General features: G+C 40.4%; 1 protein-coding gene across 2 annotated transcripts; it reads right to left on the bottom strand.

Moving 5' to 3' along the window:
* Positions 1-137: 137 nt before the first annotated feature.
* Positions 138-17,534, bottom strand: eppk1 (epiplakin 1). 2 transcript variants are annotated; one of them, XM_019350489.2, is made up of 4 exons: positions 17,427-17,534; positions 14,184-14,294; positions 6,857-13,732; positions 138-5,776 (listed from the first exon to the last, which is right to left on the bottom strand). In XM_019350489.2, exons 3-4 carry the CDS (start codon positions 13,716-13,718, stop codon positions 891-893), a joined length of 11,748 nt encoding a protein of 3,915 aa, XP_019206034.1. In that variant the 5' UTR covers positions 13,719-13,732; positions 14,184-14,294; positions 17,427-17,534; the 3' UTR covers positions 138-890. The 2 variants fall into 2 exon arrangements, with proteins under 2 accessions (XP_019206034.1, XP_013128013.2); XM_013272559.3 differs by having other exon boundaries at positions 138-13,732.
* Positions 17,535-17,869: the final 335 nt, after the last annotated feature.

The following is a 17,869-nucleotide window of genomic DNA, read 5'->3' as shown; positions in this document are numbered from 1 at the left end:
TTCATACCTTGCTTGTAGCAACATGTTTAAATATAGCAAATACATGTAAACGAATGAATGGATATAAGTGCGTATATGATTGTTCCAAAAATGTAAACATGTTCCAACAAGAGTGTTTGATAATAAAAGACACAATATAGTGTTCATAACTCACTTGTTTATTGGTTCAAATGGCAAAGTAAGCAAAAAACTGAGAAAAAAAGACAGCAAAAGTATATTACATGTACCCACATTCAACCTTTGCCCAAATGTGAAACAGCACTGCCCATTTAGGTAAATTAAGACTGAGTCTGGCTCAGCTAAAACTACTTACAAGAGCGTAAAAAAGAGAAACTCAAATCTCCAACAGAAACAGGAAAAACGTTAAACCATAGAAACAACATTAAAAATCCAAAATGTTAAAAAAACAAAGACATGGGGGAACTTCTGGCAACATTTGCTATGTGTTTTGATGTATATAAAACAGAGGGTTTTAAATGATTTTTCACCTTTATTAAGTGCAAATTTAATATAAATGCTGACATTAGGTTATATTTGGTTTTCAGTGGTTTTTGACACATTTTTCGGTTTATATCTTTGGAATAAAAATGTATACATTCCAGCTGAGTATGTCAATACTATGACCTCATTCTACAATAAAACCAATTCTTAAATTTTCTTTAGTAATGAACTAGGTTTTCAACAAAACAAACCTTCCAACATTGTACAATAAAAGCAATTAAGCAAAGGTGTTGTGTAATCAATCTAATGGCTTGTTTTTTAGTTATGATAAGATTACAGTATGTTTTCTCCACATATCTTTCAGTAGAACTTGCAAAGTATTTTGTGATCAAGAATGAAGTTATTATTTTATGTTGTACTCAGTTAATACAGTAAAATTGAAATAGCGTTCACTTCTTCAGTGGGAGTAAACTGAGGCCTGTGACGGGATCTGTAATGCACCTCTCAACCAACTGGAGATATGTGAGGTTCTCTTGAGTGTTGGGGTCAAAGAAGCCCTTAGTGTCATCATCAGGATCAGATAAAATCTGGTTCATTTCTTCATCAAAGTAACCTCTTTCGTATGCTACCTGTACAGGCACTCTGTGACTGTACACCGGGTCAATTATGCCTCCAGTTGCAATTTGAGCTTCAAGCAGACGAATTCCATGATCTTTCACAATTAGATCTTTTTTCAAGGCCTGGAACAAAGAAATTGTTTGTCCAGTATAAGGATCTTTGTACCCTGTCACTGCCCTTTCTGCTGAGATCAGTTTGTTTTTCCACGCTTTGCCAATAACTCCTTGAGCCACAGCTTCCTCTACAGAAAGCTTTTTGTTCTTGATTGGGTCAATGATAAAGCCTGTGGCAGCTTGGGCCTCCAGCAGAACCAGAGAGGTACCAGGAGCGAGCAGACCTTTGCTTTTTGCTTCATAGATACTCATTGTCTTTTTGGTGGACTGGAGATACACTCCTGCAATGCTGTTGGTCCCCTCAAGGTACTTGCGCACTGAGTCCATTTCACTTACTTCTGTTACTGTAACTTTTCCAGCACTAAGATCCTTGTAGAGTTTCTCATCAATAATTTTGGACTGAAGCAGCTCAGTAGCAGAGACATCCTTTCTGATTCCATGGAACTTTTCAACTTCAGTAGTCTCTGTGATTGTTGTGGTGATGGTACTTTCTGTTGTGCTACTGTCCACTTTAGTTTCTGGTGGTTGGGACATGACGATTGATGAAGATGATGAAGTTGTGTCTTGTGTATGCTGCCCAATGATTGTCAGGATGATTTCCAAAAGGCGCTCTATTGTGATTGAGCCAGCCTTGTACTGTTGGACAAGGTCTCTCCGCTTCTCCTCAGTGATATATTTGGAGTACAGCAGATCCCACAGAGACACTGTTTGTCCTCTGTATTTTCCTCCAGCTTTGGTTGTTATTGTAGACTTCAGAATAAGTTTAGTTGCTTCATCGACAAAGAAGTAATACTCTCCTTTCTTGACAATGACAAGTAAACTGAGGCCTGTGATGGGATCTGTAATACACCTCTCAACCAACTGGAGATATGTGAGGTTCTCCTGAGTGTTGGGGTCAAAGAAGCCCTTGGTGTCATCATCAGGATCAGATAAAATCTGGTTCATTTCTTCATCGAAGTAACCTCTTTCATATGCTACCTGTACAGGCACTCTGTGACTGTGCACCGGGTCAATTATGCCTCCAGTTGCAATTTGAGCTTCAAGCAGACGAATTCCATGCTCTTTCACAATTAGATCTTTTTTCAAGGCCTGGAACAAAGAAATTGTTTGTCCAGTATAAGGATCTTTGTACCCTGTCACTGCCCTTTCTGCCGAGATCAGTTTGTTTTTCCACTCTTTGCCAATAACTCCTTGAGCCACAGCTTCCTCTACAGAAAGTTTGTTCTTGTTGATTGGGTCAATTACAAAGCCTGTGGCAGCTTGGGCCTCCAGCAGAACCAGAGAGGTACCAGGAGTCAACAGACCTTTGCTTTTTGCTTCATAGATAGTCAAGGTCTCTTGAGTGGACTGAAGATAAACTCCTGCAATGCTGTTGGTCCCCTCAAGGTACTTGCGCACTGAGTCCATTTCACTTACTTCTGTTACTGTAACTTTTCCAGCACTAAGATCCTTGTAGAGTTTCTCATCAATAATTTTGGACTGAAGCAGCTCAGTAGCAGAGACATCCTTTCTGATTCCATGGAACTTTTCAACTTCAGTAGTCTCTGTGATTGTTGTGGTGATGGTGGTAGTTTCTGTTGTGCTACTGTCCACTTTAGTTTCTGGTGGTTGGGACATGACGATTGTTGAAGATGATGAAGTTGTGTCTTGTGTATGCTGCTCAATGATTGTCAGGATGATTTCCAAAAAGCGCTCCATTGTGATTGTGCCAGCCTTGTACTGTTGGACAAGGTCTCTCCGCTTCTCCTCAGTGATATATTTGGAGTACAGCAGATCCCACAGAGACACTGTTTGTCCTCTGTATTTTCCTCCAGCTCTGGTTGTTGTTTTAGACTTCAGAATAAGTTTAGTTGCCTCATCCACAAAGAAGTAAAACTCTCCCTTTTTGACAATGACAAGTAAACTGAGACCTGTGATGGGATCTGTAATACACCTCTCAACCAACTGGAGATATGTGAGGTTCTCCTGAGTGTTGGGGTCAAAGAAGCCCTTGGTGTCATCATCAGGATCAGATAAAATCTGGTTCATTTCTTCATCAAAGTAACCTCTTTCATATGCTACCTGTACAGGTACTCTGTGACTGTACACCGGGTCAATTATGCCTCCAGTTGCAATTTGAGCTTCAAGCAGACGAATTCCATGATCTTTCACAATTAGATCTTTTTTCAAGGCCTGGAACAAAGAAATTGTTTGCCCAGTGTATGGATCTTTGTACCCTGTCACTGCCCTTTCTGCCGAGATCAGTTTGTTTTTCCACTCTTTCCCAACCACTCCTTCATCCACAGCTTCCTCTACAGAAAGCTTTTTGTTTTTTACTGGGTCAATGACAAAGCCTGTGGCAGCTTGGGCCTCCAGCAGAACCAGAGAGGTACCAGGAGTGAGCAGACCTTTGCTTTTTGCTTCATAGATGCTCATTGTCTTTTTGGTGGACTGGAGATACACTCCTGCAATGCTGTTGGTCCCCTCAAGGTACTTGCGCACTGAGTCCATTTCACTTACTTCTGTTACTGTAACTTTTCCAGCACTAAGATCCTTGTAGAGTTTCTCATCAATGATTTTGGACTCAAGCAGCTCAGTTACAGAGACATCCTTTCTGATTCCATGGAACTTTTCAACTTCAGTAGTCTCTGTGATTGTTGTGGTGATGGTACTTTCTGTTGTGCTACTGTCCACTTTAGTTTCTGGTGGTTGGGACATGACGATTGATGAAGATGATGAAGTTGTGTCTTGTGTATGCTGCTCAATGATTGTCAGGATGATTTCCAAAAAGCGCTCTATTGTGATTGAGCCAGCCTTGTACTGTTGGACAAGGTTTCTCCGCTTCTCCTCAGTGATATATTTGGAGTACAGCAGATCCCACAGAGACACTGTTTGTCCTCTGTATTTTCCTCCAGCTTTGGTTGTTATTGTAGACTTCAGAATTAGTTTAGTTGCTTCATCGACAAAGAAGTAATACTCTCCTTTCTTGACAATGACAAGTAAACTGAGGCCTGTGATGGGATCTGTAATACACCTCTCAACCAACTGGAGATATGTGAGGTTCTCCTGAGTGTTGGGGTCAAAGAAGCCCTTGGTGTCATCATCAGGATCAGATAAAATCTGGTTCATTTCTTCATCAAAGTAACCTCTTTCATATGCTACCTGTACAGGCACTCTGTGACTGTGCACCGGGTCAATTATGCCTCCAGTTGCAATTTGAGCTTCAAGCAGACGAATTCCATGATCTTTCACAATTAAATCTTTTTTCAAGGCCTGGAACAAAGAAATTGTTTGTCCAGTATAAGGATCTTTGTACCCTGTCACTGCCCTTTCTGCTGAGATCAGTTTGTTTTTCCACTCTTTCCCAATAACTCCTAGAGCCACAGCTTCCTCTACAGAAAGCTTTTTGTTCTTGATTGGGTCAATGATAAAGCCTGTGGCAGCTTGGGCTTCCAACAGAACCAGAGAGGTACCAGGAGTGAGCAGACCTTTGCTTTTAGCTTCATAGATGCTCATTGTCTTTTTGGTGGACTGGAGATACACTCCTGCAATGCTGTTGGTCCCCTCAAGGTACTTGCGCACTGAGTCCATTTCACTTACTTCTGTCACTGTAACTTTTCCAGCACTAAGTTCCTTGTAGAGTTTCTCATCAATGATTTTGGACTCAAGCAGCTCAGTTACAGAGACATCCTTTCTGATTCCATGGAACTTTTCAACTTCAGTAGTCTCTGTGATTGTTGTGGTGATGGTACTTTCTGTTGTGCTACTGTCCACTTTAGTTTCTGGTGGTTGGGACATGACGATTGATGAAGATGATGAAGTTGTGTCTTGTGTATGCTGCTCAATGATTGTCAGGATGATTTCCAAAAGGCGCTCTAGTGTGATTGAGCCAGCCTTGTACTGTTGAACAAGGGCTCTCCGCTTCTCCTCAGTGATATATTTGGAGTACAGCAGATCCCACAGAGACACTGTTTGTCCTCTGTATTTTCCTCCAGCTTTGGTTGTTATTGTAGACTTCAGAATTAGTTTAGTTGCTTCATCGACAAAGAAGTAATACTCTCCTTTCTTGACAATGACAAGTAAACTGAGGCCTGTGATGGGATCTGTAATACACCTCTCAACCAACTGGAGATATGTGAGGTTCTCCTGAGTGTTGGGGTCAAAGAAGCCCTTGGTGTCATCATCAGGATCAGATAAAATCTGGTTCATTTCTTCATCAAAGTAACCTCTTTCATATGCTACCTGTACAGGCACTCTGTGACTGTGCACCGGGTCAATTATGCCTCCAGTTGCAATTTGAGCTTCAAGCAGACGAATTCCATGATCTTTCACAATTAGATCTTTTTTCAAGGCCTGGAACAAAGAAATTGTTTGTCCAGTATAAGGATCTTTGTACCCTGTCACTGCCCTTTCTGCTGAAATTAATTTTTTTTCCCAGTCTTTGCCTATAACTCCTTGGGCCACAGCTTCCTCTACAGAAAGCTTTTTGTTGTTGATTGGGTCAATGATAAAGCCTGTGGCAGCTTGGGCCTCCAGCAGAACCAGAGAGGTACCAGGAGTCAACAGACCTTTGCTTTTTGCTTCATAGATAGTCAAGGTCTCTTGAGTGGACTGAAGATAAACTCCTGCAATGCTGTTGGTGCCCTCAAGGTACTTGCGCACTGAGTCCATTTCACTTACTTCTGTTACTGTAACTTTTCCAGCACTAAGATCTTTGTAGAGTTTCTCATCAATGATTTTGGACTCAAGCAGCTCAGTTACAGAGACATCCTTTCTGATTCCATGGAACTTTTCAACTTCAGTAGTCTCTGTGATTGTTGTGGTGATGGTACTTTCTGTTGTGCTACTGTCCACTTTAGTTTCTGGTGGTTGGGACATGACGATTGATGAAGATGATGAAGTTGTGTCTTGTGTATGCTGCTCAATGATTGTCAGGATGATTTCCAAAAAGCGCTCTATTGTGATTGAGCCAGCCTTGTACTGTTGGACAAGGTCTCTCCGCTTCTCCTCAGTGATATATTTGGAGTACAGCAGATCCCACAGAGACACTGTTTGTCCTCTGTATTTTCCTCCAGCTTTGGTTGTTATTGTAGACTTCAGAATAAGTTTAGTTGCTTCATCGACAAAGAAGTAATACTCTCCTTTCTTGACAATGACAAGTAAACTGAGGCCTGTAATGGGATCTGTAATACACCTCTCAACCAACTGGAGATATGTGAGGTTCTCCTGAGTGTTGGGGTCAAAGAAGCCCTTGGTGTCATCATCAGGATCAGATAAAATCTGGTTCATTTCTTCATCAAAGTAACCTCTTTCATATGCTACCTGTACAGGCACTCTGTGACTGTGCACCGGGTCAATTATACCTCCAGTTGCAATTTGAGCTTCAAGCAGACGAATTCCATGATCTTTCACAATTAGATCTTTTTTCAAGGCCTGGAACAAAGAAATTGTTTGTCCAGTATAAGGATCTTTGTACCCTGTCACTGCCCTTTCTGCCGAGATCAGTTTGTTTTTCCACTCTTTGCCAATAACTCCTAGAGCCACAGCTTCCTCTACAGAAAGCTTTTTGTTGTTGATTGGGTCAATTACAAAGCCTGTGGCAGCTTGGGCTTCCAACAGAACCAGAGAGGTACCAGGAGTGAGCAGACCTTTGCTTTTTGCTTCATAGATACTCATTGTCTTTTTGGTGGACTGGAGATACACTCCTGCAATGCTGTTGGTCCCCTCAAGGTATTTGCGCACTGAGTCCATTTCACTTACTTCTGTTACTGTAACTTTTCCAGCACTAAGATCCTTGTAGAGTTTCTCATCAATGATTTTGGACTCAAGCAGCTCAGTTACAGAGACATCCTTTCTGATTCCATGGAACTTTTCAACTTCAGTAGTCTCTGTGATTGTTGTGGTGATGGTACTTTCTGTTGTGCTACTGTCCACTTTAGTTTCTGGTGGTTGGGACATGACGATTGATGAAGATGATGAAGTTGTGTCTTGTGTATGCTGCTCAATGATTGTCAGGATGATTTCCAAAAGGCGCTCTAGTGTGATTGAGCCAGCCTTGTACTGTTGAACTAGGGCTCTCCGCTTCTCCTCAGTGATATATTTGGAGTACAGCAGATCCCACAGAGACACTGTTTGTCCTCTGTATTTTCCTCCAGCTTTGGTTGTTATTGTAGACTTCAGAATTAGTTTAGTTGCTTCATCGACAAAGAAGTAATACTCTCCTTTCTTGACAATGACAAGTAAACTGAGGCCTGTGATGGGATCTGTAATACACCTCTCAACCAACTGGAGATATGTGAGGTTCTCCTGAGTGTTGGGGTCAAAGAAGCCCTTGGTGTCATCATCAGGATCAGATAAAATCTGGTTCATTTCTTCATCAAAGTAACCTCTTTCATATGCTACCTGTACAGGCACTCTGTGACTGTACACCGGGTCAATTATGCCTCCAGTTGCAATTTGAGCTTCAAGCAGACGAATTCCATGATCTTTCACAATTAGATCTTTTTTCAAGGCCTGGAACAAAGAAATTGTTTGTCCAGTATAAGGATCTTTGTACCCTGTCACTGCCCTTTCTGCTGAAATTAATTTTTTTTCCCAGTCTTTGCCTATAACTCCTTGAGCCACAGCTTCCTCTACAGAAAGCTTTTTGTTGTTGATTGGGTCAATGATAAAGCCTGTGGCAGCTTGGGCCTCCAGCAGAACCAGAGAGGTACCAGGAGTCAACAGACCTTTGCTTTTTGCTTCATAGATAGTCAAGGTCTCTTGAGTGGACTGAAGATAAACTCCTGCAATGCTGTTGGTCCCCTCAAGGTACTTGCGCACTGAGTCCATTTCACTTACTTCTGTTACTGTAACTTTTCCAGCACTAAGATCTTTGTAGAGTTTCTCATCAATGATTTTGGACTCAAGCAGCTCAGTTACAGAGACATCCTTTCTGATTCCATGGAACTTTTCAACTTCAGTAGTCTCTGTGATTGTTGTGGTGATGGTACTTTCTGTTGTGCTACTGTCCACTTTAGTTTCTGGTGGTTGGGACATGACGATTGATGAAGATGATGAAGTTGTGTCTTGTGTATGCTGCTCAATGATTGTCAGGATGATTTCCAAAAAGCGCTCTATTGTGATTGAGCCAGCCTTGTACTGTTGGACAAGGTCTCTCCGCTTCTCCTCAGTGATATATTTGGAGTACAGCAGATCCCACAGAGACACAGTTTGTCCTCTGTATTTTCCTCCAGCTCTGGTTGTTATTGTAGACTTCAGAATTAGTTTAGTTGCCTCATCAACAAAGAAATAATACTCTCCTTTCTTGACAATAGACAGAAAGTTTAGCTCTGTATTTGGATCTCTGAAGCACCTCTCAATCAGCTGGAGATATGTGAGGTTCTCTTGAGTGTTGGGGTCAAAGAAGCCCTTGGTGTCATCATCAGGATCAGATAAAATCTGGTTCATTTCTTCATCAAAGTAACCTCTCTGATATGCCACCTGTATGGGTACTCGATGGCTATGGACTGGATCAATTATGCCTCCAGTTGCAATCTGAGCTTCAAGGAGACGGATGCCATGATCTTTCACAATTAGATCTTTTTTCAAGGCCTGGAACAGAGAAATTGTTTCTCCAGTGTAAGGATCTTTGTACCCTGTCACTGCTCTTTCTGCTGAAAGCAGTTTTCTTTCCCACTCTTTGCCAACCACCCCTTGAGCCACAGCTTCCTCTACAGAAAGCTTTTTGTTGTTGATTGGGTCAATTACAAAGCCTGTGGCAGCTTGGGCTTCCAACAGAACCAGAGAGGTACCAGGAGTGAGCAGACCTTTGCTTTTTGCTTCATAGATGCTCATCACCTTTTTTGTGGACTCAACTCTTACACCTGCTATACAGTTTGTAGCTCCAAGATACTTTTGAATTGATTCCATTTTGACAACATTTTCTTCAGTTACTTCACCTTGTATAATTTGGGTGAAAAGGTCCTTTGAGATAATCTTTGACTCAAATAATTCACTGGCTGAGACTTGTTTTCGTAATCCTTTGAACTTTCTTTCCTTGGATGATACCTCTGTAATTATAATTGTGAGTATTTCAATCATCTCCTCAATTTTGGTCACTCCTGTCCGGTATTGCTGTATAAGCTGCTCCCTTTTTTGTTCTGATATGTATTCAGATAACAGTACTTCCCACAGTGTGACCGTTTTGTTTTTAAATTTTCCTACATTCAAGGTCATCTTTTTGTTTTTCAGTGCAAGTTCAATTTGCTCATCTGTGTGAAACTCTTTTTCTTCATGCAGCGGTAGGAGAAGTAGCCCAGTTTTAGCATCTTTCTCACATTTATTCATCAACTGACCATATGACAGCTTTTCATTGGTATTTGGGTCAAAGAATCCTTTTGCATCATCTTTGGGGTTCAACAGAATTTTGTGAGTTTCTTCATCCAGACATCCCTTTTTGATAGCAATATGAATTGGCAGTCTGTGACTTTGATTTGGGTCAATAATTCCTCCTGTTGCTATCTGCACATCAAGAATCCGAAGGCCATAGCTTCTTTCTCTCAGCTTTTTTTGCATGGCTTCAAACAGTGATATTGTCACATCTGTATATGGATCTTTATACCCAGTGACAGCTCTTTCAGCTGAAAGAAGTTGCTCACGTACATCTGGCCCAATCACTCTCTCTTTTACAGCCTCTTCCACAGCATAGAACTCATTTTTGAGGGGATCAGTGATCCATCCTGTTGCAGCTTGAGCTTCAAGTAGTAGAAGTGCAATGCCAGGTGTCAAGAGGCCTTCATTTTTTGCTTCATATATGCTCATCACTTTCTGGGATGGATAAACCTTAACTCCAGCAATGCTTCCAGTTCCTTTCAGGTATCTTCTCACGGGTTCACCTTGTGTTATTGTTTCTAAGGTGAGGTTTCCTTCTTTCACCTGTTTGAATGTTTCTGCATCAATGATTTCAGAATCCAGTAGTTGTTTTGCAGTGACATGCTTTCTCAGACCCATTATCATTTGGGGAGTTTCAGTCTTCTCCAGTTTTTCTATTGTGGTAATCACTAATGTGATTATGGTTTGGACACTAATCTGCCTTGTTCTGTATTTTTCAATCAATTCAAGTCGCTGATCCTCAGTGAAGTAGCCAGAGTGAATCAGGTCCCACAGTGTAACTGATTTTCCAGAATAGTGTCCTACAGATATGCTGACACTTGTCTTTTCAAAGTCTTCCTTAATCTCCGTGTCAGTATAAATCTTTTGCTTTGTTGCTGTAGCTTTTGGTGTGTCATTCAGTGGCAGGAGAAACAGTCCAGTTTCCTTATCTTTCACACATCTGCCCAACATCTCCATGTATGTCAGATTTTCTTTTGTCTTTGGGTCAAAAAAGCCCTTTGTGTCATCACTTGGGTCTGTTAGGATTTGATTAAGTTCTTCATCAAAATATCCCTTCTTGTATGCAACTTCAAGGGGTAAGTGGAGACACTTTAAGGGATCGATGATACCACCTGTAGCAATCTGGGCCTCAAGTAAACGAATGCCATGCTGCTTGACAATAAGATCTTTTTTCAATGCTTGGAAGAGAGAGATCTTCTGACCTGTGTATGGATCTTTGTAACCAGTGACAGCTCTCTCTGCAGACAAAAGTTTTTCATACATTTGTGGACTAATCAACTTTTCTTTGAGAGCTTGTTCAACTGTAAGTTTTTTGTTATTCAAAGGATCAACAACAAATCCTGTAGCTGCTTGTGCTTCGAGGAGGCAAAGGGCAGTGCCAGGTGCAAGAATCCCAATTCTCTGTGCCTCATGAATGCTTATTTTTTTATTTGAGGGTTGCAGTATCAACCCAGCTACACAACTTTTTCCTTGTAGGTAGGCTCTCACACTGTCCATTTTCATCACATCAGTGCTGTTCATGTTTCCAGCAAGCAAACTGTTGTAGGTGTTTTCATCCACAATTTCTAGATCCAAAAGGTCCACAGCAGAGACTTCTCCTCTGAGACCTTCAAACTTCAGTCCTTCTTGCTGTCGTATCTCCTTACTCTCAATGATCTCTACAATGGTCTCAGTAAGTTGCTGAATTGTGATTTTCCTTGACCTGAAGAGCTTGAAAAACTCCTGTCGTTTGTCTTCAGAAAGATATTCTGAGTTGATAAGATCCCACAGTGTTGTGTGTTTGCCCTTGAACCTACCGTACTTGACAGTAACTATTGTTGTTTTGAACAATTCTCTGATGTTGTCATCTATCTTTATTTTGTTGCTCTTGCCTTTGAGAGGTAAGAGGCACAGGCCTGTACTAGGATCTGTTACACATCTGGCCATGAGCTGCAAGTATGTCAGGTTCTCGTGGGTGTTGGGGTCAAAGAATCCCTTGGTGTCATCACTTGGATCATCCAGGATCTGATTCATTTCTTCATTAAAGTACCCCTTCTTATAGGCCACATGGACAGGTATGCGATGGCTGTTCACTGGGTCGATGATCCCACCAGTGGCAATCTGTGCCTCCAGGAGCCTAATGCCATGGTCTTTTAGGATCAGGTCTTTTTGCATTGCTTGGAACAAAGAAATTATTTCTCCAGTGTATGGATCTTTGTATCCAGTAACTGCTTTCTCTGCCGATCGCAGCTTTTGACACACATCAGGCCCCACAATCTTTGCTTTGACAGCTTCATCCACTGAAAACTTTCTATTTCCAATAGGGTCAATAATGAACCCTGTTGCTGCCTGTGCCTCCAGTAGAATCAGAGCAGTTCCTGGCATCAGCTTTCCTTTCTGTTTGGCCTGGTAGATGGTCATGATTTGAGAATCAGGAAGCATAATACCTGCAATGCTGTCTTTCCCTTTTAAGTACACATTTACATTTTCATCTTCAATGACTTCCTGCACAGATTTCTTTCCCTTCTTGAGGTCCTCTAAGACCTCCTGACTAATGATATCTGCTTCCACAAGCTGCTTGGCTGTAACAGTGTCTCTGATGCCTTCAAAGACGACGTCAGTTGTTTTCACTGACTTTTCTATCACTTCCAGGACTGTTGTAATGATCATCTTGATGGTAATCTTCCCCTCTCTGTATTTTTTAAAGATGTCTTCCCTCTGGTTTTCATCAAAGTATTCTGACATCAGCAGTTCCCACAGAGATACTGTCATTCCCGCATATTTGCCATATGTCACTTTCACTTTCTCTGCCTTGAAAGCCGTTTTAGTTTGGTAGTCAATGAAACTGAAATTTACCCTGTCTGATTTATCACGTAAAGGGAGGAGGCACAGTCCAGTAGTAGGATCGGTGACACACCTTTCCATCAACTGAAGATAGGTTAGATTTTCTTCTGTGTTTGGATCAAAAAAGCCTTTTGTGTCATCTCCTGAATCCTCCAATATGGCATTCATTTGTTCATCAAAATAACCTCTCTTGAAGGCCACTTCTGTAGGAAGTCTGTGACTGTTGATTGGATCAATTATTCCACCTGTAGCAATTTGTGCTTCAAGCAGGCGGATTCCATGTTCTTTGACAATGAGGTCTTTTGAGAGTGCTTGAAACAGGGAGATAGTTTCACTGGTGTATGGGTCTTTGTATCCGGTCACTGCTCGCTCAGCAGAACGCAGCTTTGCGTGATATTCTGGGCCAACAAGTTTGTTTTTGACAGCTTCATCCACAGTGTACTTCTTATTTTCTACAGGATCAATCATGAATCCAGTAGCAGCTTGTGCCTCCAGGAGAACAAGCGATGTCCCAGGCATCAGTATGCCTTGCTTCATGGCTTTATAAATGCTCATTCTCTGATTGGTTGAGAGTATAGCAATGCCTGCAATGCTGCCTTTGCCTTCCAGGTATTCTTTCACTGTTTCAATCAACATCACATCCTGTGTTGTGGTTTTCCCCTTCTGCAGGTCATCATATGTTTCTTTGTCAATGATCTTTGATTCAAGGAGCTGGGTGGAGGAAATGCCTTTGCGCAGACCTTTGAAGGTGATGCAGACAGGAAGAAGCAACAGGCCTGTATTGGGCTCCACAATGCATTGCTCTTGGAGGCTTCTGTAGTTAAGATTTTGTTGCAAAGTTGGATGATAGAACACTTTGAGCTCTGACATCTGGTCCTTCAGCAAATCTTTTTGATAGTACCCCTTCTGAATTGCAGAGTCAACTGAAATATATGTCTTATCGACAGGATCAAACAGGCCTTTTGTGGCTATCTGTGCTTCCAGCAGCCTCAATCCATAATCTCTTGGAACTAAATCTTTTTGCATAGCTTGGAATACAGATATCATTTGGTTGGTGTAGGGGTCTACATACCCAGTGATTGCTTTCCCTGCTTTAAGGAGTTTCTCTTTCATCTCTGATCCAACTATTCCCTCTTTAACAGCATCCTCTACAGAAAGCTTTCGGTTGTTTATTGGGTCTACAATACCTACTGTGGCAGCTTGTGCTTCAAGCAGAGCCAGTGCTGTTCCTGGCTTAAGCATACGCTTCTTCATGGCTTCATATATGGTTATCTTTGTCTTTGTCTTTTCCAGAAATATACCAGCCACAGGTTCATGGACTTTTGTGTAGCCATTTTGCTTCGCATCGCCATCCTTAAGGTTGGAGTCCATCTTGACCTAAAGGGCTGTGTTAACACAGAAACAGTTACAGAGCTTGTTTTGTATGTGGTATCTTATGATTCATAAGTAATAGTAAAGCACAGATCTGAGACACATTTGGACACACTGCAGTTAAACTAGATTATGCTGGCCTGATTATAAAATACACATGCATTGATTTGGATGGACAAAATAACTTGGCAGGTTTTTATACAGTTATTTCTCATACACAAATTATTCAGACTGAATAGACATTGCAGATTGCAATGACAAATTGTATTTAAGTCTGGCTCCTAGAGGGGTTTTTTTAAGAAAGTAAAATAAACACATTATAGTATCCAGCATAACTCTGACTCCTTAAATAACTTAATAACTAGTCTGGAGCAATTGAAATAGAAATACATGGTAATTGATTTTGTTTCCATTAATTGTACTGTAAGTTTTGGAATTTATTATCTTCCAACTGTAATATCAAACCTTTCAATTTCCTTTTTGAGTACGTGGACAGCTTCCTGTTGTTCCAAAATCCAAGATCCAACGCCAGTGGCTTCCTGATTTTTATGATCTCAGAGCTTTGAAACTCCGTCCCTGGAGAGATAAGATGGTTGTAATAAGTTTGAGCTTAAATTTTATTTGTTTATGATTTGATATTGAAACTATTTTATGCCATTTCGCATGAAGTTTCTAAATCACATATGGGTAAAATACACACCATTTCATCACTGACCTAGAATGTAGGTAAAATGTTAAAATGTCCATACAGCATTTAGAGGTTTTTTTTTCTACCATGTTATTAACACTTGCTGTTACCATGACAATTATCAAAGTCTGTATGGCTCCTTTACAAACAGCTACTTTTCTTCACAGATGTCCCAGATGCCGATGTGGGCAAGTTTGTACTGCAGAAATACTGTTTTGGTTTTGTTTTTTCTAATAGTTTTTCTTATCATTTCATCATGCCCTGCACAGATTCAAGAACAAAAAAACTATTAATTACGTGTCAGTGTCTGAGCACTTTTCACACACATCCCCCATTTGCTTTTGGCAGTAATAGCAGTGTGTCAAACTGGAACAGCCACATGCCCTGTTTTGTAATAACATGCAAGGGAAAAAACAACAACTGCAAATACAAGAGTTCATGTCTATTGCAATCCTGTGCACCAAAGTCTAAATTTGCAGAACTTTATAAACTTGTGGCTGAGTTTTGTTTGCTTGTTAGACCCTCATTTTTTATGTCTAGCCATAAAAAGTCACAAAAGAGCTAAATTCACGACGGCATTAAAATATCAGCTTCAAGAAAAAAAAATATTTGACTTTTTAAAAAATTTAATCAATTTGCACTCCAATCCAATATGATTTAAAGCTTATGAAGAGCTTTTTGTTTAGAAATTCTACAACTTAACCCAAATTTATACACATCCACTTGTACTTAAGGTACTAAATTTAACATCTAAAAACAGGGAATAATAAAAGCAAATGCATAATCTTTAAGCATATTCTTTATATGGTGCATGAGAAGTTACTGTACTGAAAAGGCTTTGCAAAGATCACATCTCAGTTAATTATTGTTACAGTTAGTAATTACTATCACAAAAAAATGTAGTGATTTCACAATTTTCTGAGAACCAGTGGGTCTTTCAACCTTGTGGGGGTTGGTAACTGTCACAAATGATGTCATGACACTTGTAGGAGTCAACACAATAAGGCTCAGAAAAACAGGGTGTGAACTGAAACTCAGCCAAGCTACTCAGAAACATGTTAAGTGTTAAGTCACAGATAGAGCTCTACTGTGTGCATGATTGTTTTCATATGTTTACTGTGATAAACTTTAACAGACGTTTAGGCTGTGTGAGCTGCACTACCTGAGATGTGTATTAAGCAGCTGTTATTGATAATGTCAGTGGCAGAAAGATGCTTAGATAAGCAAAGTAACACAAACAGATGTGGATGTGAAGTCCGCATAACTTTCTATTTGTATAAGAGCAGCAGGTCTGTGGCAGTTCAGTATCTCTACCTGCAAGTGCTCAATTTACATCTCGTGTTTGTCACCCACTTTGTAAATATTTGAATGTTTTTGAAGCTTTCAAGCATTCACTTTACATTTATGGCACCATGTGAATTTGCTTGTCATATCATAAAGGCAAATACACTTCCTGCACAAAGTTAAAGAGTTACCCAACTGTGCTAACACCGCTTCACTGTTTAACGGACAGGGAAGCACTGTCCATTATATGCAGGAGCAAATATACAAAAAATTTATTTTAAAAACTACATTTTGCTTCCATTTTCACCTTTACAAGATCTCTAAGCATAACTAACTGTATATTCAGTGGCCTCTTTATTAGGTATCATCTGTCACATATGTGCATTTACTCATAAAGTTACATTTTTAGTGAACTTCATGTGTAATAAAATTATCCACTACTCTTAGTTACAGTTTATCTTACTCAGACTTGGTGTGCAGAGGTGTGTCTGGGCTATATTGAGGCCACCAGCATACATGACACACCCCTGAACATAACCGAGTCCAGCAAACAACTCTATAACCTCAGTGCTAAAACACATAATTGACTTCACAGTTGTGTGATGGTGTTAAGGAGAACTGATTAGAGGCATCAAAAATGTAGACCTAAAGTCAAAAGAGCATTCGGTTACATTAGATTATCTAGTAGTACTGTATAAAAGGAACCACTTTTGGGGCTCTGATTAAAATATAATGTTGTATTGATGTTGTTTATTCTTCTTGGTCCATTAAAAATCAGAGAACAGTAAAAAGGGTCTTTGTATCACTAAATGATGTCTTTTTTTAAATCTTATTTTGTCAGATTAACAGTTCAAAACTGTTATTTGGAGTTAAATTGGTCACTTGCGAATCTCTTATATTAGAGGAGCAAAAACAGTCGAGTAATAACTGATATAAAATAGCACCAGTTTAGTAAGAAAGTGGACCAAAGATTTCCCAAGGAATACATACATATATATATAATCACATGACATGAATGAGTTATGATGTTTCTAACTGTAAATCTTTAGGTTGAGCCAAGGATCTGTCTGAATGACAAGATGTTGGCATTGATAACCAGCAAACTTCAGAATCAGTCAAGCAGTTTTAAGATTGACACCTAACTGGAAATTACTCACAACTTTCTCTCACTTGTGGGCTACATATTCTGTAGCAACAAGCCCAGTTACATCATATGTACACTTCAGCCTTTGTTGTGCATTTTTGATGCCACCCCAGCAATAAAATACAAGTTATTGGCTAGGAATGAATGAGACAATATAGTATCACTGATGCAGGTGTTGCACAACAGTTTTTGGAGCTGTAACTGCGGAAAATCCTGGAGTCATTGTGTAAATAGATCCAAGGGTGATGTCAGCACAGTGTTTAGACTTGTTGAAAGCCTCATTAGCAACGTACGGGCATATTTATTTTACCAGCGGCGGTCAAAGGTGATCAGTGAGGAATGTGCGCATTCCCTTTTTATCTCAGGGTGTTGGCTAACAGCACAGGATAGAGACACTTTCTGTTTCCTCTCATTTTGCTTTGGCAACACAGTCTCACTCCCACTTTCTGAGGAAACGACTGTCTATATATGGTTCTAGTTTTATCTAAATGCCAGTCAAAGAAAAGTTTTTTTCTTTAGAAAAAAACAACCAAAGAAACTACTGTTTTACACAACCAAACTAAAAAAAGATTTTAAATAAAATTGCTCTTACCCAAGTGTGCTTGGATGATGTCCCAGCTCTGTACTGGCGAGCTTTCAGCTTCAGCTGGTATGAAAGACACCACAACCCTGAAGTGCTCCCAGCATCTCAGAAGTGTTCACTCCTCACTGGTCAGATATAAGGCAGGCCCAGCTAAGCCCCTCCCCTATTGCGGTTCAGCCCCCTCGCCTCGGGCTGTGAGAGTGAGACAGCCGGAGATCCTTTGCACTGAGCTCAGGATGCCAGGAATTCCTGCAGACTTCCTTGGAGCATGTCTATTGTGCTCTAAAACAATAAGGGCAAGCAAATTGATTCTTCCTAACTGTACAAAAGGTAGGGAGATTTATTAAAGTTATGCATAAGATAAAGTAAGCTTTGTTGACTGTACAAATTCTTAAGTGTTGTGAAGGTTCTTCACAAGGGTCTCATTCACTTTTTTTGTCCTTTACTAATGT

This window comes from Oreochromis niloticus, linkage group LG22 (genome assembly GCF_001858045.2).
Source record: "Oreochromis niloticus isolate F11D_XX linkage group LG22, O_niloticus_UMD_NMBU, whole genome shotgun sequence".
NCBI classification, from domain to species: Eukaryota; Metazoa; Chordata; class Actinopteri; order Cichliformes; family Cichlidae; genus Oreochromis; species Oreochromis niloticus.
Note: the sequence above shows the minus strand (reverse complement) of the source record. Positions and strands in the feature narration are given on the sequence as shown.

Coding starts and splice junctions, on each gene's coding strand:
- eppk1 (XM_013272559.3), bottom strand. CDS start 13,718: ATGGACTCCAACCTTAAGGATGGCGATGCGAAGCAAAATGGCTACACA.